The sequence below is a fragment of the Mastigoproctus giganteus genome, chromosome 11 (assembly GCF_048544385.1).
Source record: "Mastigoproctus giganteus isolate SK-2022 chromosome 11, ASM4854438v1, whole genome shotgun sequence".
Classification (NCBI taxonomy): domain Eukaryota; kingdom Metazoa; phylum Arthropoda; class Arachnida; order Uropygi; family Thelyphonidae; genus Mastigoproctus; species Mastigoproctus giganteus.
Window position 1 is genome coordinate 141754061 of NC_143585.1, and position 26965 is coordinate 141781025.

Here is a 26965-nt window from a genome sequence, read left to right on the forward strand (position 1 = left end):
TATCGGAAAGAACGATTTTATAATTAAGAACTTTCTTTTAAATAGAATGCATTCTTATTGGTTCATTCACTTATTATTTACACCGATATTTCAAATTCAGATTGTCATGTCTAATGTTCCTTAGTTCAGTTATTTAAGTTTAAATAAGTCAAGAATTTTAATTTCTTTAAATAATAATTTATCATCTAAATTAAAAAAAAAACAATGAGTTTTTTTTACACTTTCATATTTGTTTTAACGGATTGCAGGTTGACATGTGATAATACAAAGTATATATTCTTGAAATAGTTATGCAAACACACTGAAAAAAATTGGGACTAAACTGCTGATGATATGCTTACTGTGGGAGTCACTGCATTGGTCTGACATATGGAAAAGTAACATAAGGAACACAGGCATGATCCTGTTATGCTTCAGCAATTTCTCCTTATTCAGTCTCTCCCGATTAATTCATGACAAAACAATATTGTTTCCACTAGAAGAGGAATTTGTCCAATGACTTCTAAGACAAACGACCCTTTTTTCCATGTTTATTTATTCTCTCTGTTGCCTCCATTCATTCTCATTCTCGCTCTCTCTCTCTCACTCTCTCTCTCTCTCATTGAGTATTTATGTTACAAAATATATATTTGTGATCGGAACAATGAGGAAGGTGTCCAGCACATCCTGTATCAGCAACAAAGTAAGGCGGATATTCTCATATCAATGCACATAAAATGAGTGCACACAAAGAAAACTTACTGTAATCATTTGGTCTTGTACTTGATGTTTTTGGTTCTTAATATAAAAATTAGTATCCTCACAAGAGGGGGCGTGTTCTTCTTCATCTACAGTAGTACACGCAATTCATTACCTTTATATTCATCTGTATAAAAACTTATTTCTTCTGTTAGTCTTCTCACAAAATGAGGCAACTGTTATGTTGAAATGGTGGGGGAAAGGAGCAAGTGTAGGAGAAGATGATGATTTCTGTATAACGGTCAGTTCTGTACATTTAAAAAGGTGTACCTGCCATAAGCCCAACTTAGAAACTCGTTACTAAAATACTGGGTAAGAGGGGATTCTCAGAGCCGCTGGCATTGTATTCTTCAACATCGTGGATATCTTCTTCACTCTCTTTTACCACATTGTACTTTGTGTCCTCTGCTACGATGCTCAGGCGAGATCTTCGGATACTTGAACTTGGACTGTGATCTCGAGATGAGAATGAGATGGGATGATCGCTCACGGGCGAACCTGCTGTTGTTATAGTGACACAGTTAGGGAATCCCAAGGCATAGCTCTCTTTACTTACCGGCAAACTGAAAGCAAAACAAAGTGATTACAGGTGATAATCATCTACTTTGTCATTGAGAAATATGGCCATTCTTGTTCAATAAATTAATTTCCATTTAGTAAAGTGTTAAAACAACTTACTTAAAGGACAATAATATGTGTTAAACGAAATGGAAAAAGATGATAGTGATGGCCATAAAACATTTCCTTTAACACTAATCTTGTGAAGCATTATAGTAGTTTTCTTTTTTGCAAAAGTGGACCATATTTAATGATTAATATGTGAGGCAAAATAATAATGTGCAGTACTAACCTTGTTGACAAATTAAGAAAATCTAATATGAGGAATGCTTTGTCAATTTATTTCTCAGTGCAAAATTTATGATTTCTATGTTTTGTATTTTAGAGTTTACTGAAGAGGCCCAGCTGTATTTGAACTCATATTTTCCAAAGATTAGTTAATCCCCTTGGTTTTTTCTAAGGTTGTATAAGGACACCAGTGAATGCTTGGTCACTTTCCAGCAGTTCACTGTGGAAATATGACCTTTTTTATGAAAACCTCAAGCACAAGAGGTATTAGAACCTCTTAGAATACTTAGTGTCGTGCATGGGTTGAAAAGACGAAAGAAGATACTTGTTGAAATTAGACTTCAATTTCTTCAGATTGTAATTTTCCGAAAATAGATATGAAGGGAGATTGTTCCAGAAAAGGAATGACCTGAAGGAAAAATTAAGAAGAAAAGTTGGTCTTGTCATTTTGAAGTTGGATAATAAAAGTATGCTGATTGATTTCAGAATGCGTTTGGACTGCTTTGAAGAGAGGGCGGGAATTACAGAAGCCAGTACTTCTGAAGAACAGTTCCCATGGAAATATCTATATAAAAGGTATGCAGCAGAAACAGAAATTGGAGAGACTTTGTTAGAAATGGGCCATTAATTAATCTAACTGCCCTCTTTTGAATGGAATCTAGAAGCCTGAGAGAGTTTTTGGGGGCACCGCCCCAGATGTGGGAAAAATATTCCATGGTAGCGTAGATTTGCAATTATAGAGTGTGAGCAGTTTTTTGGAAGAAAAGTAACACTGAGAGCGAAAGAGAAAATACAGTTTTTTAGATGCAAAGAAATCAATATTTGTAATATGCTTGTGCCAAGAGAGATTAAACATCAGGGTCCCTAATAGACATATGTGATCTTGTCTAGAAATCTGAGTGTCGTCGAAGATAAGCATAGGAGAGGAAAAAACCATTTTGTGAAATATAAGACGGACTGAGTTTATAATAATTGAAATCAACTAAATCTTTTCCCCAAAGGAGAATTACCTGGAGATCAGCAGTTAGGGAATTGGCAGTGGATATTCGTTAAGTTGAAATTTTTTGTGCAAAGCAAGTTTCTCAAACTGGAAGGTGGGTTGCAATGGGCTATCATCATCAAAAATGAATAGGATTTTTGATCAGTGGAAGGTGATTAATATACAAGAGGAAAAGAAATAAATCTTGGGGAATACCTGGATTAGTGGAGACGCAGAAGACAGAGAGCTATCCACCATCGCCGGCAGTGAGCAGTCATCGAGAAAACCGAATGTCCCATTGCAAAAAACAGTTGGCAATCCATAAGATGGAACCTTATTTAACAGACCTTTATGCCAAACACAATCAAAATTCTTTGAAATGTTAAGAGTAACTGCTTAAGTTTTGCTAAACTTTTCTATTGAATTTGTCCATAGATGGTTAACATAAGCCAGTATATTACCAGTGGATTGGCACTGACGGAATCTATACTGGCAATCATTGATCACATTGAAAGTTCATGAGTTGGCAATTAATAGATTTCTCCATTACTTTATAGAAAAAGTAATTTATAGGAGAAGTAAGTGCAATGGGACAATAATTGGATAAGAGGGATTCGTCACCCATTTTAGGAACTGACTGGATATAAGCAAATTTCCAAGTGGAAGGGAAAACACAGGTAGAATAAGAAAGTGTAAAATGACGATACAGAACAGGAGTAAGCTCAGGAGCACAGGTTTTGAGAACAAATGGGCAGATACCATTAGGACCTGGTGCTTTCTTGGCATCAAGGCTGTTCAAAATTCTTCTGACATCCTTTAGATGGAAGACCACAGGAGGCATAAAATCACTAAGAATAGGAAGAGGTGGTTTACCAAGATCATCAATGCATGAGTTTTAAGAAAAGTAGTATGCTAGTATTATCTTTAACTAAGATGGAAAAAGAACCATCTGGTTTGGATATTGGTGGGAATAGAGATGGGAAAAAGTTGCAGCCAATAGCTTTGGCAAGAGACCAGAATGCTCAACTACCATTTGGAACAAGAAGCAAGTTTTCTATTCTTTGCCTGTTCAAAATCTCATTGTGACTGATTAATAACTGTTTTAAAATTGTTGTGAACTTTGGTTAGGCAGTAAATGAACTTGGATATTTGGATTCAAGCCAAATGTGATATGCAGCATTCTTATCGTGAACAGCCTTAGCACATTTACTGGAAAACCAAGGTTTAGACAAAGGATGAAATTTTAAGGTGGTGTATTCATCTCTACAAGAATAATTTCACTGACACTATGTGAACAAATGTTAACATCAGAATATTTAAAACAGTAATCCAACCAAGGAAAAGAATTCTCCCAGATTGTCCCCTTTTTGCATTCTTATAATACCAAACATAACAAGGTTGAGAATGGCCACAAGAGAATGGCTCTATTGGAGAAGAGACCATCATTAAATTGTGATCTGAGGTGCCTAGAGGACAACTCACCTTTACTATACTCAGAAGGGTTGTTTGTGTAAAAAATTTCAAAGTTGGCTGTGTGGTAAAAGGATTTTCAGGTATTCTGGTAGGTAAATGAACAATCTGTGTGAGGTCAGTAGCAATTGCAAAAGCTGCAACATCTCAACCAGCTAGGTCTATCTGACTAGAAAACAGTAGCTAGCTGGAGCTGTGAACATTAAAATCATCAAGGAAAATTTCCCCATTGTTAGGAAAGTTGAACTGGAGAAAGTCAAGTTTCAAAGAGAATTCAAAGATTTCCAAGTGAGTAGTGGAGTTGGGAAAATGATAGAGGCAACAGATGAATTTTACAGAATGGGGAAGAAAGATTTTAAGCCAGAGAAGACTGAAAAGAGGAGATTCCAAATTACTAAGTCTGACAGGGAATATCAGAGCAGACATATGCACAAGCAGTGGTTAAATCAACCGATAACTGGTATTCTGTAAGAAAAAGTATGTAGGGTTTGGCAGACTGTAAGTGGAAATGAACATCATTGATGGAACTGACCATGTATTTTAGATCTTTTTGCAGATAACTTTAACCTTAAATAAATATTGATTTAGCATGATTCCTTGTATCCATATCTTTATTTTCGTCTTCAGTGATTTCAAGTAAAGCATCATAAATTTCTTCTATTTGGTTTCTCAGTTGTTTAATGGCCTCTATTCTACTTTCCCATTGAGTGTCAGACAAAGGTTTAAGAGTAAATTTGTTATATATATTGTATTTTTGAAGTACATTCCAACGATGGGTTGAGAAAAAAACACAATTCCGAAAAAATCAACTATTTCAAAGGAAGTCTTAGTGGTGTCGTTTACAACAAGATTTAAGGTGCGAGTGGCACATGGAATGAAAAATGCTCTAGGATTAACTTAAAGTAATTTTTTTTTTGTAAACCTTTATGCTTTCCGAACATATTCGAGCCATTATCGTAGCCTTGGCCACGTAAATTTTAAATATTTAGATTTAGCTCAATAAGTAGATTTCATACATATTCAAAAAATCCCTATGCTGTTTGCACTAACACCTGGCACCCACCGGAAGTAGTGCAAAACCGGTGGGTGCGGGGGTGTTAGTGCAAACAGCACAGACAGTGAAGGAGACCCTTGACCAGGCTTCAAGTGCGTAGGGATAGGCACCAGGTAACAGATACTTATTGGTGCCTGCTCCCTGGTGGCAGAGAAGCCTGTTTTTTTTTTCTCTTATAACATATTACACACACTTTACACTACAGGCCCATTAGTAGAATACTTGAACACAGAATATACAGGTGGAGATGGACATTAGTCTGGATGCCACCTTAGACAAGTACATATATAATGAATGAATAATGTGGACACTGTTTCTCTTGAAGATGCTCTTCACTTTTCCAATTAATTTCTTACTCCTATTGCCCCATTGGTACTGGATCAATTGGCCTATCTTGACTCTTAATTCTTCTATCGTCTGCTGAAGTCTTCTTTCCCAAGTTGGTGGTTCCTTCTGTTTTTGGTTATTCTGCTGTTGGTCTCTCGCTTCTCTCACATTAATCCTCGTGGCTGCTACCGCAGCACAATACATGGCTGTGTGGATGGCCTCCAGTGTTGCACCATTGCCGTCGAGGTAATGCAGTATTTTGTGCCGATTCAGGTGGCCTGTGACTCTCCACAAGGTTCTATTTGGCCTCTGCTTCGGTGAGTGTTTATGGAGTCCATTCCTTCGAATTCTGTTAGGGCCTTCCACTCCTGTATTCTGGATATCATGACCTCGTCTGTTTCCACTTCGGCTGTTGTGGGTTGTATTTCTTCTTGCTCTTCCTCCTCTGGTTCGGTGGTGGTATGTTCTTACTCCTCTGGTTCCATATTCTTTTTCCTTTGTAGTTGATCGCTGACGTCCCGCTTGATTTTTTCCAAGATTGCAAGAGCTATCAGGTTCTTTGTGATGATGGTCCTTTTCTGGTCCGTTGTTCGATGACCTTAATATCCGAGAATCGTTCCAGCCACTAGATATGTAGTCTCACCCTGTAAGTTGTCATATCAGTCTCCAGCTTCGTTATTTCACAGTATGCTTTCATTATATACGCATTCGTTTTGATGCTCCACTTCATGTGTTGGTGTTTTCTCCCTTCCTGGTGGCCACTAGCGCAGTTGCACAGGAAGCACTCCCAGTTGGTGGGGCTGGATGGTCTTGCCCTTCTCTTGTGGTAGCCATACTGGGGATAGCACCACTTGCTCCACTGTCTTCCTTGGGAGACCGTCTTTTAATTTTCAAATCGACCCCTCTACCTAAGGCCTGAACACGAGTGACTTTATCCTGCGCCACACTCGATGCAGTATGATTAATATTTCTCTGCGACATCATCCATCTTTAGAGGTGGACCTGTTTATCTTCGGCTTATGTCCAGTGGTAGTTCTCGTGAGTGAGGCCAGATGGCGCCACAATCTGCCATAACCACCTCTCCGATAATAATAATAATACTAATTATTATTATTATTATTATTAGCTATATGGTGCAAGAGAGTCTGAGGCTTATGCTGCACCAGCCAAAAAAAAAAAAATTTCTGAATTACTCTTGAATATGGGCTTGGTGAACAAGCTCATATTCACCAGATGTGAGCCCCTGGGGTTTATGGGCAAAATCACACCGGCTTCCTGCCCACCGAGGTTTTCCCGGTAAGGCTTATGGCCAGTCCGTCTCTGTCGATAGAGGAAAAAAAAAAAAACGAAATTCTTAAACACTTTGAGCAAAATGAAAGAACTTATAATATTGCGCGTATCGCTAAATAGAAAATTTCGCTATAAAGGAGTTCTTTAATTAAACATAAATCCGACTTGTATACTGTATATCAAAAGCTTGTTTTGGCGGTCTCTTGAACTTCCGCCCGTAAACGACACTTACCTGCCTCTCCACTTGCGGCGGCCCTGCTCAGTTGACAAAGGAACATTCGAAAGACACGTGGTCTCTCTTTGTGGCATTTTTATTATGTATTGTCATTTTTTTTTGTCATCCCCAGTGTCCAAGTTCCAGGCATTACAGCACTCTCACCTACAAGAGGTTATGTGCCAATGAGAACAAAGCATGTTGATGTTACCTACAATCCTAACATCTCAGAGAACCATAACAATGGTCATAAACTTGGTATGTACCATAAATCACAAGTGCCAAGCTTAACAAGACCGGATGAATCTGCCAGTGCCTGAGCCAAAGGAATATCTAGAGTGTATAGGAAAAGGTACACACAAGGACATATCCAGGAGGAAAGAAAAGAGAGGAAAGAAGGAGAAAAGAGGGAAAAAGGGAAGAAAGAAGAAGAAGGAAAATGGAAGAGAGGGGAAAAAGAAAGACAAGAAGAAATGGACACTACCATGCCAGATTGCGTACCAATATGAACTGATCACATCATTCCCACTCTTGGTCAGGATTGAGCCCTGCAAGAGATGGAATAGTACATCCCTCCCACTCTTGGCCAGGACTGAGCCCTGTGAGAGATGGGGTATAGGGATATCGAAAAGTAAATGATAGTCCTTATATTATTATAGTTTAATTTATTTTATTTTATTTATTTTATTTTAATATATTTTACTTTATTTTATTTATTTTAATTATCTTATTTTATTTTACTTTACTTTATTTTAATTGTTTTATTTATTTTATTTTACTTTACTTTATTTTAATTGTTTTATTTATTTTATTTTATTTTATTTCATATCTAAGGGGAAATAAAACCAAAAAAGTGTGCCCTGGTAATTCTGAGGGGACCTTCCCTGATGCATTACCCGGCCACACAGGATTAACTTGATGGGACATCAGACGTCCAAAAACTTAACCACAGGACCGGATCAGTCCGTGTCCTCTTAAGATAAAGTAGATCCTGGCTGCCTCCATGTGGCTAGGGATGGGAGTGAGGGGCTGTGACACAAACCTGCCACAGCCCCCTACTGCTAAATGCCAGGTACCGGCTAACACACAACGCAAACACAACACTAATGCACACCTAATTACATATTTCATCTATCAGATGCATTTTTTTTTTTTTTTTTTTTTTTGTTTTTTTTTTGTTTTGTGTTAAATATATATGTGAAATTTTGATGCTCTTTTAAGTTCTTTTCTAAGCCGGCAACTTGGCAAAAAGCCTAACAAACGGCGGATATAGGGGAAACCCTGGAAGCCGCTAATAACTTACAAATACACTTTATCTGTCATTGACAGCGGAATAGACGAAATCCTTTTCTTCTTTTTTTTTTTTTTTTCCTTTTCGCCAAAAGTTTCCTGCTGCATTTTAGTTGGTTAATTTCTTTCTTTTTTTCTTTTATTACTCTCCCATTAATCCCAAATTTGTCAGATTACATTTGCAGTACGAGTATAATCGAAATTTATTCCTCAGTTTCTTAGTTCACCAATTTACAAATTTGATATACATTCTAAACTACTGTATATTAATTGATTTAAAAACTAATTACAGTATTAATAATAGTAAATTAAAAAATAATTTTCTCTTTATACTCTGGAACAGTCACATACATACGATCAGAGTAGGAAGGAATACAAAAGAACATCACTGTATTTCTTAGTCATGCTAAATACAGTACTGTGATGTTTCTGCATGCTTTGTAACTTGTATTAAAGATATAATTAAATTAATTAATACTAAAATCAGAATGAATATTAATGATATTATAATTTGTTTAGCAACTGTAATGTGGTGAAGCATATGTTAAACTATACACTCAGTGATCACTGAATTATTATTATTATTATTAATAATAGCCATATGGTGCAAGGAAGCCTGAGGCTTATGCTGCACCAGCCAAAAAAAAAAAAAATTTCCCTATTACCCTGAGCGAGAGAAAGAGAGAGAAGTAGAAAGGAATCACCAAGAAAGAGAAGAATGATGATATCCAGCTCAGGACCCTGGGTGTGCCAAGCCCATACTCACCAGATGTGAGCCCCTGGGGTTACCACCCCTATGAAAACTGAATGCGAACCGTTGACCATGTGAGGTACGAGAGTGCGGAGTTAGTCGACCTACGTAGCACAGATAAGTGTCATTGGTTCAGTAGGTAGTAAAATTCCGAGCTAGAAATAATTTATCGGACTTTGAAAAAGGACAGATTGTGGGTGCCCGACGAGCTGGTGCCTCGATTTCCCAAACGGCTGAACTAGTGGGGTGATCGAGAGCAGCTATGGTTAAAGTGTACCACGACTGGCGTCAAAATGGTCAAACTACCCGACGACAAAACTGCAAAGGTCAGCGAAAGGTTGATGTTAGAGGTGAGCGCCGGGTCCGACTACTCGTACAGGCCAACAGGTGCAGCACTGTTGAAGAGTTGCCTACCCAATACAACATGAGCCAACCCAGAACAATTTCTGGCATGACCATGCATCGCACGCTCGCACGTGTGGTCTATACCAGCAGACGACCCCTACGGCATCCTCTCCTAACCGAAGTTCATCGGCGTAAAAGACTCGCCTGATGCAAAGAGCATGCAAGTTGGACGTTAGAAGACTGGAAGAAGGTGTGCTGGTCGGATGAGTCACGTTATTTACTCCACACCGTGGATGGTCGTGTACGGATTTGGCGTCAGCAGCATGAGGCTATTGATCCATCATGCATGGTATCAAAAGTGCAGGCCGTTGTATGGTGTGATGTGGGGTTATGTTTCACTGGCCTGGCAGAAACCTGGACCTCTGGTACATGTGGAACAACGAATCAGTGGTCTCCGCTATCGTCAACTGCTTGCTGACTGTGTATACCCCGCTACGTTACACTTTTCTCCGAATGGCGATGGTGCCTTTCAAGATGACAATGCGCCTATAAATCGGGCACTTGTGCAGGAATGTTTGGGAAACACAGTTCTGACTTACAGCATATCGATATACTTTTAAACCTCTGGCATTGACAGTGTTCTGTTTCACACCCACAATGTATACTACGGGGAGATGGGGGAACCCCAGGTGCCGTTTGACACTAAGCACACCCTACACATATCGATTGGCCTCCGAACTCCACCGATATTAATCTCATAGAGCACTTGTAGGACACTATAGAAAGGCATATCAGGCGTCTGGATACCCCAATCACCTCCATACCTGCATTGCTAGCTGCATTACACACAGCTTGGTTGGCCATACCTCCCGAAGGCTTCCGACATCTTGTTGAATCAATGCTACGTCAGATAGCTGCTGTACTGAGGGCAAAAGGACCTACGAAGTATTAAGTAGGTGGTCATAATTCAGTGATCACTCAGTGTATTAATCCAGTGTCTGAATAACTGAAAATGAGCATACTGGTCGTCATGCAAATTTGTTTGCTTTTCACTTTCTGTCCAGTAGTGTGGTGATTAAGCGCGTTTTTTTTTTTTTTTTATAGTTGCGTGTTGTTAGTATGTGTATGTATAGGTTTATGTGGGCGTGCCATTCATCAGAATTTATGAGTACATGGTTCATATTTTTCAGCTTGAGGGGCGTCAGGGAGCTGAGGTTACATCAGTTGCCTGAACAAGTTGAATGTTATCAGTTTGTTCTGCGTGCGTGTGGAATTGTGCTGCATTATTTGTAGGTTGTTTAGTGTGCGCAACGTATTTTCATTTTAACTGGAGTTTTCATTATGAAGGGAAATTCGTTTCACGTGGTTCCTGTCTCATGCTCGCGTGAACTATTAGAATCAGTCATTGCGTGGTTCGTGAAAAGTGAGCTACGAGTTCTGCGTCAGCGTGGACATTTGCGGAGACTTCCATGGGTATATAAAAATTAGGACAAAGTAAGTTTACTAATAGTTGTTTCTGTTTTATATTCGTGATATTACGTGCTGAACTTGCTAGGGGGACTACTAATTTTGCATCTGCTGTTGCTAATTAATATTAGTAGTGACAAATGATGCAAGGAAGTAAACTCATACCGCATCAGCAAAAGAAAAAACTCTCACACACCTATAATAATTTGCCTAATTCCTTAAATTTATTCAAACTGCCCACTTCCCTAACAACAACGTTAACTGAAACCCTCAGCCCTTCCTTGAATTGAAGCCTTTTCTCCAATGGGGCCATCAGTGAAATACCTGTTTTACATTAATTGCCAGTTCCAGTTCGTCTTTCCCCGTCTCTTTGTTTTGCCTCTTATCTGTATAGTATGTACACATAATAAACAAGGAGTTGCCATAGTATGGTTGTGGCGTCACAACCATACTATATCACAAATTATTTATTTATGGATAAGCCATAAATAAATAATTAAAAAAAAAAAAGTGTCGTAGACGATACATTCTTATTTAAATTTTCTTCCTTAAACTGTTTTTGAGGTCAGTAGATATTATTTATGAGCATACTGTACAGTAATTATGTGAAATGAAGTGCTGATGTATGGAGTGCTATCGTTTTGTTACTATTTTTGCCTTGCACTTGTCGTTAACAATTGGTGGTTTGTAGGTATCGCTATCAGACTGCTGAAAGGATACGTGCTATTTCTATAGTAAGTGATTAATACCATTCTTTTTATATTAGATTTATTACGATTTCTTGTCTCGATTATTGTTATAATTTAAAAATTACGCTGATATATGTAATTTCCAAATTTTGCCTTGGCAATTTAGCATCCATTGGCAAAGGATGCTAAGAAAAACAGCAAGGATTTCTTTACTTATATAAACTCTAAAAGGAAGGGGATGAATCAGATTGGTCCACTTGATATAGATGGTTCGACTGCTGATGATCCTGCTCAGACAGCAAACAAATTGAATGAGTAATTTGCATCTACATTCACACATGAACAGTTATTAAGGAAGGAAAATGCCAGAATGTTATCAAGTTGTAGCAGGGTGCTTAATGATTTTGTAATAACTAAGAGCAAAGTGGAGGAGAAATTGTTGAAGTTAAACATAAGAAAAGCATCTAGGGTGGATGGGATCTATCCGGTTATATTAAAGGAGGCGGCAAAGGAACTAAGCAAACCCTTAGCCATAATTATGAGAGCATCCTTGGGCTCAGAGAAAGTCCCCACGGACTGAACATATGCAAATGTATCCCAATTCACAAAGGGGATCGAAGAGTGACACGAGTAATTACAGACCAGTTAGTTTAACTTCTGTTCTGGGTGAAATAATGGAGTCACTGAATGCATCGCAGGATCATCTAGACAAAACTGAGAAATAATTCAGACACAGCATGGGTTTGTTAAGGGAAAGTCTTTTCTGACAAACTTGATTGTATACTATGATGTTGTTACAAAGGAACTGGATGCAAAATATAGTTTTGATATCATATACTTGGATTTCAGGAAAACGTTTGACACTGTTGCGATGGAAGACTACTGTACAAATTGGAGCAGAAAGGGTAAGTAGCTACAATGGATAAAAGGATGGTTGAGTGGGAGAAGACAGAGGGTGGTAATCAATGGATGCTGCTCTTCGTGGACTAATGTTATTAGTGGAGTCCCACATGGTTCGGTGTTGGGCCCACTGTTCTTTTGTATATTTATAAATGATATTGATGAAGATATATCAGGTTTAGTGGCGAAGTTTGCAGATGATACAAAGGTTGGCAGGGTTGTTAATGACAGTAATGGCAGCGTGCTACTGCAACAGGATCTAGAAAATTTGGGCAGATGGGCTGAGATGTGGCAACTGAAGTTTAACATTGACAAATGTAAAGTACTGCATATGAATATGAGTAGAAGTAACCCCAGAGGAACGTACTAACTGTGTGATACTACACGTGGTAGAAAATGAAAAAGAGAGGATAATTTGTAGTCAGATATGAAGTTTTCTGAGCAATGGAGACAGGCTGCAAGAGCAGATCATGGGGTTTTGTCAATGATATACAGGAATTTTGCTAGCAGGGAAAAAGGAGGTGTTATCCCTTTGTATAAGGCAATGGTCAGTCAACGCCACACCTTGAGTACTGCCGTACAGGTCTGGAGCCCTCATTTTAGGAAGGATGTAGATTTGCTTGAGCATGTGCAGAGAAGGGCAACAAGATTGGTGAGGGGAATGAAGGCATCCTCTTACCAAGAGAGGCTTAAGTTCTGTAAATTGCAGCAGGCTGGAGACTAGGCACCTACGAGGTGATCTGATTGAGGTGTATACGGCCTTGAATGGGTTGAGCAGGCTGAATTCTGATGGGATTTTTTCCACTTGCTCAGATTACGAACCTAAGCGGCATAAATTCAAATTCAGGAAAGACAGTTGTAGAATAGATGTGTGGAAATTTGCCTTTAGCCAGCGGGTGGTTAATTGTTGGAACAAACTTCCATCTGTTGTTGTGGAAGTTAATAGCTTAAATAAATTCAAGGAAGAACTGGACAAACTTTTAGACAGAATGGTTGTGTGAATTTTTTTTTTTTTTTTTGGTTACTGCTACATAAGCTCACACGCTTGCTTTCTTGCATGGAACATGCCTCTATTACTATTACTAATTGGAAGGTGTTGCTGGAAGTATCATATAGAAAAACTACTTTTTAATTCAAAATTTTTATTAAAACTACTAAAATATTGCAATCCATTTTAAAAGGCCTACTATTGGTATACAACAAGCAGATTCAAAGAAACCAAAAAAAAAAAAAAAAAAAAAAAAAAAATGATTCTGACAAAAAAAAAAAAAAATGATTCTGACAACTTTTTTTTTCAGAGTCTAGGTTGCAAACGCTGGCAGGTTAAGCCTGCTAGAGTCTTATTATTATTAGCCATATGGTGCAAGGAAGCCTGAGGCTTATGCTGCACCAGGCAAAAAAATTCTGAATTACTCAGAGAGAAGTAGAAGGGAATCACCAAGAAAGACCCAGCTCAAGACCCTGGGTGTGCCAAGCCCATAATCACCAGATGTGAGCCTCTGGGGGTACTTTTTATGCATTAAAAAAAAAAAATTTGTTGATATTTATTCGAGGAAATGGGAGAAGAGGGCGGGGAAATTACGCCACTACAAATGCGCAGGTAAATAATTACAGCAATACCTCGGATAGCACTGATAACTGGTACTGAAACTGTTCCGTGTTATGTGAAACCGTGCTAATCGAGGTATAATTATAATGTATTTTAATTGAATACGTACTAGAGAAACAGTCTTTAAACAAATATTAATAAATCTATAAACAATTTGCACTTGATAGCCAATTAAAATGATTTGAAATAAAAAAAAATACTGCAAAAATGTTATTAATAAAAAGGTAACATCATGAGAGATGAGAAAAAAAGCTTTATTGTTTATTTAGGTACAGTATTTCAATCATGAGGTCTGGCGACCTGGCGTACAAGTCTTTGTACCACGGAATCTAACCCAGGATCCTGAGCTGGATATCATCATTCTTCTCTTTCTTGGTGATTTCCCTCTACTTCTCTCTCTCTCTCTCTCTCTTTCTGTCTGGGTCACAGGGTAAATCAAAATTTGTTTTGGCTGGTGCTTCATATGGCTAATTATAATAGTAGCGTTGAATCCCATCTTGTAAAATTTGCTGTATCTTGATGCTACGTTCAACATTCGGATTTCCATTCATAATCGCCTTGCAGGCCATGTCAACTCCCCAAAAAACTTTCTCCAATTCTTCTGTTGAAAATTCTTTTGGTGCCACTTCAGAATTGTTTTCCTCCTCTTCATATGCAGTTTGCTGGTCAATTTCTAGGAGAGTTGCATCATCTAAGTCATTTTCAGTCAGTACAGTCACGTACATTGGCAGTGTCCAAATTTTCAAATCCCAACTCTTTTCCGATCTTCATAATGTCTTTGGCTGAACTTGCGATTCAAAACCAGTGAAATCATTTACGAAATAGAGCAAAACATTCTGCCAAACAGAACGCATGTTGTTGGCAGTGATTTCTAGCCTAGATGCAAATATATTTTCTGTAATATTTAAAGGAGTAAAAAATAAATTGTGAAATGAAAAGTTTGAAAAGCTATCACGTCATTTCGTCAGGATGGAATTAAGAATACTGAACACTGTTGCACGTTGCCGCTGACTGCTTAGACTGCTTGAGGTGTTTCATATGAAGTAATAGAGTTGGTACTGCAGAGTTGAGACCGTAGCACGTACAATAAATTTGATTTAAACTTAATTGAAAACCGTGCTATTTGAAGCCGTGCTAAGCGAGGTATTCCTGTACATAGGTCATTTCCTGATTAGATTTCGATCAGTGCATTATAATGTTATTATTATACAATACAAAACTATACAAATATTTAGGAAAAAACTAAACTATTTACAGTCATACCTCTAATATATCGAAACGATCGGTCCCTTCATCAGCTGACATTAATATACAAAAAACGTTACAATGGAACATCAAATGACGCCGAGCGTGGTCATGTATTAGACAGTGAAGCACGTGCACGAGGTTGGTGAACATTAAATGGCTATTGGGAAAAATCAGACACTTGCTGTTGACAATGTAGAGCGCAAACCGGGGACACATGCCAACGTTCGAACATTGAAAGACAACTGCTTCCCTAACTTTTCTATACTGGTGTGCAAAATTTAAGGACCAGTCAGGTTTTCACCTATAGCTTATCATAGGAGTGGCTTGGATATGGGAAAAGCATACCAAAGGAACCTCGTGAGGTACAGAAATGATGATGGAAACAACACAGACATAACAACGGAAACAAAACGGTACAGAGGGACTTTATTCATACTTAAATATAAAATGCTCGTATACCTCTATGAACAGGAACAGTGGTTGTCAAGTTAATCCCATTACAGAGTCAGTAATTCTATCCATAGACAAACGCTGGCCACATCACCACCATACGTCACAGCCACAAACATCAACAAACAATTAACCACGCGCCTCACGCACCATCCTGGCAGTGCATCTCTCTTCCAACTGCCATTCAAGTATTTTAATCCGATGAAGGCTGCCATCCAGCCGAAAGCTTATTTATGTATTGTAGTTTAATGATCTGTGCAACAAAATAAAACATTTTTTCGCATAATAAGCCCTATAATAATAATAATAAATAAATAAAAATAATGTGAAAAAAACAGCTTTGGGGAAAGTACTTTACTATTTATTGCTCAGCTTTTTTCTGAAAATGATCCTTGAAAAAACACAGTATATTAAGCATTTTTCCTGATAGACTTGACCTTATTTTTGTGTTAAAGAGACCAGTGATCGAAAACACTCTCTCAGATTGGACACTTGTTGGTTTAATAGTCAGCAGTGCTCTATAAACTTTCTCCAGCTTTTAACTTCTGCTGCTAGTTGCCTTCAAAATTTTAAATTCTTTGCTGATTTCCAATTCACTGGGATATTTTGAAGGCTCTTCAGTTAATCTCTTTATTACACGATCATACTCTAGCATGAGTGTATCTCCAACATCGGAACTAGACGAGTCTTGTTGTCTTCTAAAAGAACAGTTCGTTTATTTTTAGTTTTTTTTAAACGCTAAGACTCCTTCGGAATGTTTTGCAAATAATCTCTGATAAATCTCTTCAGCATGCTTTTTCAAAACTTGCTTACTTGGAAAATCAAAAGTTCTTGAACCTGAATCTTCTTTCCTAAACTTTTTGGAGTTGTGTAGATAGCTTAGCAAAGCCACAGTTTGCCAATTTCGTCTTGCATTGTAACGCTGCAAAAGGCTTTGGTGAAACTTTAAAGCAAATCGGTTTTCTGTTGTATCAAGCTTAGCAAGCAGAAATTCTATTGAAGACTTTGCTTTAAGTAAGTCTGTATCTTCTGAAGTTATAGCCTTCAGAATCATTTCAACTGGTCGCAAAGTTTCACATAGCAATTCAAGTGTTTTCCAGTCATCTTCAATGACAGCTTCAGTTGACAGTACTGCACATAGAGCATTTGGAATGCAATTTTTCAATTTCAAAAATCTCTCAATCATATAGAATGTGCTATCCCATCTAGACTTGCAATCTAATATAAGTTTATATTCTTTCCCATTAAATTTTGCTTTAACAAAATTTTGTAATATGTCATTTTTGGTAGGCGATTTTCGAAAAAGCTTGCAAATTTTTCTGACTTTGTTAATAGTTTGTGCAATATTGGCCATTGGATTGAAGAAATAAATGAGCTCATCGGTAAAGTCGGTTTGATAAAGCATGCCTTGCTGTCTTTCTTCAACTTCTTCATCATTGTCTTTGGGAGATCAGAGACTGTGGCACCATAATTGATTTCTTTTCATAAAGTACATCTATAACTGACAGATGTATCAATGGGCTATACACTGTTGATGATCAGGCGTAATTTGCTTGCCAAACTTAATCATCATTGCTGCTCCATCGGTGGTGCAGGCAACAATATCCTCATCCAAGTTCAAACCAAATTCCTTCAAGTGTCCATTCACAATTTGCTCAGTTCTTCTGCTATCAAATGAACCATTAATCTCAATAAGACCTAACGACCAATGATTGTCTTTTGAATGCACATTTATATTCATATACATTTTATTTTGTATAGACGTATATTCGTCTAGAGTCAATGAATACCGTGCACCCAAAACCAATGAATTTTTGAAATGCTGAATGAGTTCTTCTTTCAGATTCTCACTGTTATCTTGTTTAATGTCACTGTTATCTTGTTTAATGTCAATCTTATGCATTTTCTTTAAATGCAACATCAAAGATGATGTAGATCCTCCAGACGACTTCATTATCTTCTAACATTTCGAACATTGTGCTTCATCTTTGCTTTTTCGAGCAAAATAATTCCATACATTTGATTTCATCTTAGACATATTAAGAGTAATAAATATTAATTATTAGGAATTTATATCACCGACAATTTTAAATAAAAATATTGAAGATAACAAAGGCGCAATACTATGTGTCACTCCCGCAAACACTGAATGAAGAGTCTAAACGAGGCAAGTTTCAAAATTTTCACGAAAGAAATTTTTTATTTATTTACTTGCAATTTTTTCCCCCCAATTAAATCTATTGTATTTTCAAAATTACATAAAAGCTAAATTTGGTGAAGCTGCTTTTTGGAGAACATTTGATCGCAAATTTAATAGGAATAAAGAAGCAAAAAACTTTCTACGATTGAAATTTGCTGCAATATTCAGCGAATCTGTTTCTAGCGGGTAACCGTCAATAAGGCGCGTTCCATAACTTGCCTGGCGAACAAGATAGATGGAACGGAGAAATGTTGAGCATTTTCTTTTACGCTATCGCTCACTCAGTCGTAAATGAGTACACCTGCATCGAGCCATGATACAGGTGGCAAGATAAAAGGTACCCTCCTAGATTTGGGCCACTTGCCCATGAAATTCGTACCAACATAAAATAAAATAAAATAAAAAACAGGTTTAAAACATAAAGCAGTTGAACGATCCAGACAAACGAACAAACAAAAGAAAATGTGCGTAACAAAAAACTATATTCGAGGGCTAACTAAAAAATATTCGAATCCGGTTTTAGAAGCTCGGTTTCGGTTTTAACAACTCAATATGAAAACCGGATTTAACCGGTTTATAAAACCGGTTTGCAAGCCCTAGACGGAATCTACTCTCATCAATAAAGAGTACCTTAAGTAAGGATTTTGTGGTTGCAACCTTTAGAAATAGTGTTGGTCCTTAAGTTTTGCACACTAGTGTATATTTGTAGATAGTTTCAAATTTTGTAAATATTTTTTAGTCCTGCTCTTTCAGATGCAACAATATTCCTCATGCATTATGGAACCTGAAGAAAAAGTCCTTTTCCTAAGTGACCTGTGTAAACGCGGATAACTAATTACATAGTGATATTTATTTGATTTTGAGAATGCAGCGTAATTGGGTAGCCAATGGGAGAGGAGGGATACGAGTCACGTGGTACAAGTGTTTGGAGCAATTACGTCACTACAAATGCACAGGTAAATAATTACATAGGTCATTAGATATCGATCAATGCGTTTTGACAGGTGTGTCTTTTATGTAGAAAATATTTCACTCCGTCATACCTCTACATTTTACGTAGAAAAGCGTGCCCGGGGGTAGGCGAGAAAAGCCAGCAGGGAGGAGCCCCCTAGTCACTATTAAAATTATAAAGGAAAATACTTCACTATTAGGAAAGTTAGACAGAAAATATATAGAGTTTAAATAAAAATTTTGAAAAGTTCAGAGTGATTTGTAAAGTTCGGAGAATGACAAAAGCAGTAAATTAAGTTGACAAAATGGGATATAAAAAGATTTTTATGAAATATTGGAGATTTCAGATTAGGAAGTCTCCGACAAGGAATACCAATGTGGATTGTACAAGTACCATCTTTAAAGTGGGTTGAATCACAGAGCAGATAATTAGGATAAATGATATTAGTGTGGTTTAAGCAAGTGGACATAACAAATTAGAGACAGAAATACACATTATTGAGATTTGGACTGAGACCGAGCTTATTTTAGAAATGGATTAGAAAGCTTCGGGGAGGCTTTTTTTTTTTTTTTTTTTTTTTTTTGTAAATAACTTTCAGGTATGATGTTGATTACTGGGTGTTTGTTTTTAGTGCAAAAGAACTAAAGCTGTGAAGGGACGGTATATTGGGTCTGAAATTTGCATGTATTGGATTTAGTCTAATTAACAAGCTTTTTTATTGGATTAAAAAATTCGAGTTTCTGAGAGAACTGCTCTCGCCTTGAACCCAAAAACTTTTCTGCACATATAGTGCGGAAAAGTTTTTGGGTTCAGGGTGAAACAATTTTAATTCATTGTGCTACCGCAAAGGCATTTTAATATTTACGATGAGTTTATGAACGTGAAGTAAAATTTGAGGGAAGGACATGTTAAAATGATGAATTTTTTTTTTCAGATTTTTTTTTTTTTTTATATATATAACACTGCAAGATATATCCAACTTTTTAACATAAGGTGGCCTCTAAAACGTTTCGCTGGCAGAGTATCTGGTCTTTACACTAACTGATCGATCTAAATGCCTCCTCCTAGAACATTCTTAATAGATTTAGTCCGGTGTAAACCTTCTAGCAACATGATTAAGGAAAATCGTTTAAAGGTGCACTGTGATAACTTCAAAAAACGGAAGGAAATTGGGTCTCACCATGACAACTATTATAGCCTTAAAAGATATGACACACTGCATGTTTTATTTGATTATAACTCGATTCAAAATGTCTTTCGCCATGTGCGGTAAATACAAAAATAAATATCATGCACTTAGAACGTTACTCTTACCTTGGCCTTTGAGTCTGCAGTTTTTCTTTTGCATTTGCAGTGTAAGCAGACCATGTACTAGTCCTCGTCCTCAGGCACTGCTGGGCTTTCCACCTAGCCCATTCTTGAATGGCACTACTTAAGTTGGGAACTCTTCCAAGAAGTAAAACTATTGCTCCATCTAAATTCTAAACGATATCAAGGAATAACACATAAGCATTCATAGTTCCCATTTAAACTAGCTTAGATTATTTCATTCTCAGAATGAATGAATAAATAGCTAGTCATTCTGAGAAAGACTAGTTAATAAAAATGTAGGAAATCATTAATCTCATTAATTCCAGGGGCTCACATCTGGTGAGTATGGGCTTGGCACACCCAGGGTCCTGAGCTGGATATCATCATTCTTCTCTTTCTTGATGATTCCTTTCTACTTTTCTCTCTCTCTCTCTCTCTCTCTCTCTCTCTCTCTCTCTCTCTCTCTCTCTCTCTCTCAGGGTAATAGGGAAATTTTTTTTTTTTTTGCCTGGTGCAGCATAAGCCTCAGGCTTCCTTGCACCATATGGCTAATAATAATAATAATAATAATAATAATAATAATTCCTGGAGCACTGTTAAAAGTGTTCGAAGAACTATTTAAATATTGTTTCAACTTCAACAGTCATAATCTTTAATCTCGATATCTTTCCGCACTTTCCATAATTAAGGTGAACGTGCCATATTGAGTGGACTTTTATTTCAGTATGGGCATAACATCCGTCCTCCGCAACAGTACAGTTGTTTCGCCACTTATAACTCGTTTGGAGATTAAAGGAATTCCTAAAGGCCCCTACAATCGAGGCTGTAATTAGCCCACAGATTAGTAAGTACAGGTAGTCAACTTCCGCAAAGTGTTTGCAGCACCTCTCTTGAAAACTTTGCGAAATGCTCATTTAATAATTTGTTTGTACTGGAGGGACGGTCGTATTGCAAATATGAATAAATTAAAACGCATCTTTTCGAAAGAAGGGAGTGACATTTTTGGAACAGCTGGCCGATTGTTGTGATGAGAGTGAAAGATCGACTAAGTACAAGAGGAAACGGTTAGGCTTCGGTACAAGGTTCTTACCCATGGAACTTTGCGTCAATGAGTGATAGGCAGGTCTAGATCCTCTCACTTTTTCACAGTGATTAGCTGTTAATCACGACGATTTTGGATTAGAGTGAATGCTATTTTGCTATCTCTTCCTATGCGAAATTTTGTTTCCCGAATTAAAACCAGAGGCAAAGGGGAAAATTTTTCTCGATTACCCCCTTTTCTGGTTGATTTAAATTCGGGAAGCAATTCTCCATCCCCTTTGTCGTCGGTTTAAAATCATAAAGCAATTTTTCTCCCAGAACTACATCTTTCAAATACATAACATTGTTCATAGATCGCGGGGTTGCCAGGAAAGTTGGCTGGGACCGCATAATACAAAAATTTTTAAAAAAAATCGCTGCGAAGCGATGGGCGAAGCTCGACCTGCCTATCGCTCATTGTCGCAAAGATCCATGTGTAAGAACCTTGTACTTTGTAACAAAAAAAACAAATGAAATTACCATATTAGGGCCACCCGTAATTTCTTACATATACCCATTTATGTAATATGTCTGTAAATTGCGTGTTCTCTGGTCGATTTTCCTGTTTTGCTGTACGAAAAAAACCCCAGTGTCTGGGGAAAAACCTTGCTATCTACGCCTGAGACTGATTAACTCAGCCACGGAGTGGAAAAAAGCCCATTAAAGTTCCTCCCGTCATCGACGGATTCGGACCCGGTCTTTTCCACCCGGTGTGGGGAGGACGGTGACGATACCACTGTGCTACCACGCAGACTGTATTTGTAACAGTGAAAATTGCACCTTCATTCATTTTACTAACCCCACTCAGTGCCTTATAAACCTCAATCAGGTCAGCTCTAAGGTGCCTGGTTGCCAAGCTCCTGTAGCCCACATAATCGGAGTCTCTACTCATACGGTAGTCCTTCTGCCGATCTTATCATTCGAGTTGTCCGTCTTTAGACCATTTCAAGAAGCTCAATGTCTTTTTTTCAAATGAGATCTCCATCTTGAACAGAGTATTCCAAATGTGGTCTAACAATTGTTATATAGTGGGTTTATGATATCTCTACAGATTAACGTTCGGGAAATCGATAGGAAACCATAGACTTTCCTGACTGCTTATTTACAATGTTCAAAAATTCATGTCTGCCCGCATTGTAACTCTCCCAGACCCATTTTCTCCTTCACTGTTTTTAATTCAACTCCACCAAGTATATAATTTATTTGGGGGTTGCTATTCCCGAAGTTTAAGACCTTTCATTTAGCAACATTAAAACATAACTACCACTTCTCTGACCATCTCTGGAGTCTGTTCAAGTCATGCTGAAGGAGCGCTGCTTGGCACTGATCATTAACGACTCTGCCAATCTTTACGTCATCTGCAAATTTTGACATCACGCCTTCTGTCCCTTCGTTGATGTCATTTATGCAAATCAGAAACAAGAGTGGCCCAAGAACCGATCCACGAGGAACTCCACTTATGACATTATATCAATCTGAAGAATATCCATTAATCGCAACCCTTTTCCATGCAGCTGCCCAGCAATCCATCTTAGAATCTTACCAGTAATACCAACCTATTCAAACTTATACAGTAATCTCTCATGAGAGATCGAGACAAATGCTATGTCAAAATCCAAATAAACTATGTCGAAATTGTTTCTTAAATCCAGCTCATGGTAACTGTGTCAAAATAGCCTATTAAGTTAGTTAAGCGTGATTTTCCCTTAACAAAGAAATGTGTATCCTTCAGATACCATATCTATCTCATTGTCCTTGAACTGTACTCTTAATCATTGCCTGTAAGATTTTTCCTACCACTGAAAACAGACTAACCGGTCTGTACCAACTTCACTCTTAGAACCGCTTTTATGTATTGGAGATACATTGGCGCTTTTCTAATCCAAAGGAATCTCCCATGAGTCCAAATATACCCTCATAATTAACTTCAATGATTCAATATACTCCCTGGCGATCTCTCTTAAAACTAGCCTGCGCGGGGTAGCACAGTGGTATATCGTCACCGTCCTCCCCACACCGGGTGGAAAAGGCTCGAGTTCGAATCCCATCGATGACGCCAGGAACTTTACTGGGCTTTTTCACTCCACGACTGAGTTAGTCAGTCTCAGGCGTAGATAGTAAGGTTTCTCCCCCATCCCAGAAACGGGTTTTTTCGTCTAACAAAACAGGAAAATCGACCAGAGAACACACGCAATTTACAGACACAAAATACGGATTTATGTAATAAATTACGGATGACCCTTATATAATAATTTGAATTTTTTTTTTCTCCCTCAAAACTACAGGGTATATGCTATCAACTGCGGGAGTCTTACTTGCCTTTATGCTCAAAAGTTATTCTAATAAACAATCATTTGTAATTACGATATCACGAATTTCATATGGCTCAGCCTCTTCTAAACATGAAGAGCAATTCGTCAGTAAAGACCGATGCAAAGTACCTATTCAATTCATCGGCAACATCAGCTGGGATATCTAAGACTTTCCCAAACGCAGTGTACAAGGTCCAATCTGATTAGTTTCTTCTTCGTTGTATTCACATGAAAATTCCTTGTCTCATCCTTTTTTCTCTTAGCCATGCTTTCTCAACTCAGCCTTGGCCTCCCTGACCTTATTTTTGGTACTATTATTGATAAACTTATACCTGTTGTAGGCCGTAGTACTTTTCATGGCTCTGTAACTGTCCCATGCTATCTGTTTTCTTTTTCTGCTCTCTTTGACCAGCCAGCGCCGCAATCATCCATTTTGGCAATCTCCTCCTCCTGCAATATTTTCTTAAAGGTATGTATTCGTTTATGGCTTCTGTGACTTTTGCTTTAAAAGTATTTCATAATTCAAATATATTCGCCATCCCACGTCAAGCTGGCCAATTCACAGACGCCATATAGCGCCTTAAACTGTCAAAGTCCCCTCTTCTGAAGTTAAAAGCCGTGCCTGTATCCTTAACTACTGCAACATCTTTCTTCATCTTCCGACTGACGATTGCATGATCACTTCTTGACAATCATTCCTGTACTCTAAGCCCTGCGATGTCATCTGATTCGTTAGTAATGATGAGGTCAAGAATATTCTCACTCCTAGTACTTTCTCTGACGTGGCGATACAAATAATAATGATCTAGTTTATTAAAAATGTTTTTCTCCATCGTGAGTTTCCTTCCCTCTTATTCCAATCAATGTGGGGTAGTTAAATTCACCCATAATAAAATATTCACGCTTACTTGTCCATTCCATCTGCATGTAAAGATTGTCGTCATATTCTTCACAGTCTTCTGGTCTTTAGCTTACTCCCACTCTCATTGTTTCTTTTCTTCCAACTAACTCACACCCGATCCAGATTCTATGCCGTCAGACTTATCTTCAGTCTCATCAAAAGCTCTTTTCGTGCTCAGGCTACTTTTGATAAGAAGCATGACCCTCCCCACCCCCTTCTATCTTTCCTAAATACATTAAGCATACTAGTGGAACTCGTCATCATCAATTTCCGGGTGGCACCACGTTTTTGTTAGCCTTATTACGGCAGCATTAGTTGTCCTAACCAGTTCAAATTCAGCCATTTTATTGACAACACTCCTGACATTACTGTAGACGCAGTTAAGACTAAGTATTCTTCTGTAGTTTAATACCCTGACACACTCCATGAAGTTATTTAGGTTTATATCCCAAGCTTTATCTTCCCCCTGATTTGAAACATTGCTGTCCTCAGAACATCTTATCAACGTCGGCTGTCGTGGCAACAAACAAGAATTCAATTCAAATAAGTAATTAAGGTTAAGGGAAAATGAACACATTTCAAAATGCTTCATGCCAATATTTCTTGCCATATATACTTACTGTCGTTCAGCGAACTAACCTCAATCATGTGAGCCACATCCTTCTGATTGCTATCTCTTACGTTCTGTCCATTGATTTCCAATATTTGATCTCCTTGCATGATTCGTCTGCCATGCCTTGCTGCTATACCGCCAGGCTGCTGCAAGAATAGAAATAATGAAACTCAAGGAAAGTAAAAGAATTTCCAGATTCATTTTATTTGTAAAAAAATATATATATTTCTAAATTTCAAAATATTTTGAAAATTCCAAAATAAAATTGTATTTTGAAAATTACATAATAATAACAGAAGATACTGTTTCTTCATACCAAGAAAGATTCCAATTAAACAATTTACTGAGGAACAGTTTCTCCCTTTAAGAATACAGAGCTTTCATCAGAGTTCCATCTCTGAAATGTACATTAAGAAAGTGCAGAAGGGTAGAATTTTGAAGAGCAACATATATATTGTACAACCATTTTTGGAGGAAGATGTGAAATGTTTGTAAAATAATGAACTGATAAGTAAATCCATTTATCAGTGTTAGCTGTACAGAAGTGTATTCTCAACTGATTAAAATTGGTGAAATTGTATGCTTCATATGTTCACGATGACTTTAAGCTTGCTTAGTTATCAGTGGAGATTGATAAAGATTTTATGGAACAATCGTCCTGCATTCAATAAGAAATTACACTATTTCACTGACATGCGTCTCAGTGAGGGTGGGCTTAAAATTTCGAAATATGCACCACTACAAAGTTAAGCAGTCCAATCCATTTCTTAGAAGATGGGTGCTGTTGTTTTAGAATTTGCGCCAATGCAACTAAATCCACGAGGCTACGCTACAGTGTACCGAGTCCGTAAACTGCTTGTATTCTTTGTTTGCGAAATGAAACATATTTTGGAAGGGAAAACCATTAACCCCTTCCCGAGGCGAACTACTCGTAACCTGCCTACGGTGTGAAAAAATTCAATTCTGTTCTATAAATCATGCAGTTCTAATGATAGCATTCCCGTTTTTTGGCTTGCTCAGTGGGATAGTCACATCTCCAATATTGAGGATGGCAAGTCATCGTCGTTCAGATGATTCTTTGAGATAGCAAACCGTTGAATGACTTGAAGCCGGTCAGTCGACCGGCTTCAATTTAAAAAAATTAAACAAATTTGCCTACTAGATACCTGGTCTTAATCCCCTTCAGTTAATCTGCTGGAGCCATCTTAAAACAAGTATGCGGGTTTAACGAATCCCTCTTTCGGTTGTACCATGCTGGCGGGGCAATTAGCGTGGCGAAAACAATAAAAAGCAATGGACCCGACAGGAATGGTTTGGACTGCACGCTGATGACGAAGATATCAACAGATGGAGAATGTTTTGTTCGGAGCAGTGGCGCAGCTAAGTTTTTTTGAGCCCTTAGGCAAGAAATCATTTTAGGCTCCTTATTTTTATTAAAATAAATTTTAATTAGTATAATATAAAAAAAATGTTGAATCATTTTAATAACATAAATATGTATTTTATTTACTATTTCTTTATAATTTTACAAACATAAAAAACATTAAAATTATTACTATAAAATGATACTATTTATTAAATACTGTACCATTAGACAAACATAAAAAATTATACTATAGCTAATAAATTTACGAAAAAAGTTAAAATGTTACTTTTAGCGCTTTTGCATTTGCGAAATCATTAATAAAATCCATTTTACTGGCATATTTATGCTCAATAGCCAAGATTGCACAGTCTACTTTGACCAATAGCATTTCTTTTATAATCTTTTGTTATTCTTAATTTAGTAAATGATCTTCTTTCGGCAGAGGCAGCTGGCAGGGTGAAAAATAACATAAAGTAAAAATTTCTGAAAAGTCAAATAAAAAATTGTCTGATAGACATGTCTGCTGATAATTTTTGTTTAATAAGTGTGATTAAATTACAATA

The 26965-nt window shown here is 37.5% G+C and overlaps 1 protein-coding gene across 1 annotated transcript in view; it reads right to left on the reverse strand.

Annotated features, from left to right (window-relative positions):
- Positions 1–568: 568 nt before the first annotated feature.
- Positions 569–26965, reverse strand: part of LOC150078482 (E3 ubiquitin-protein ligase LNX-like) — a 129599-nt gene continuing 103202 nt past the window's right edge. Inside the window, exon 10 of the mRNA XM_090384337.1 lies at positions 569–1301. Within this exon, the coding sequence (XP_090240463.1) occupies positions 1025–1301 (277 nt within the window). The 3' untranslated portion in view covers positions 569–1024. The remainder of the gene's footprint in view (positions 1302–26965) is intronic.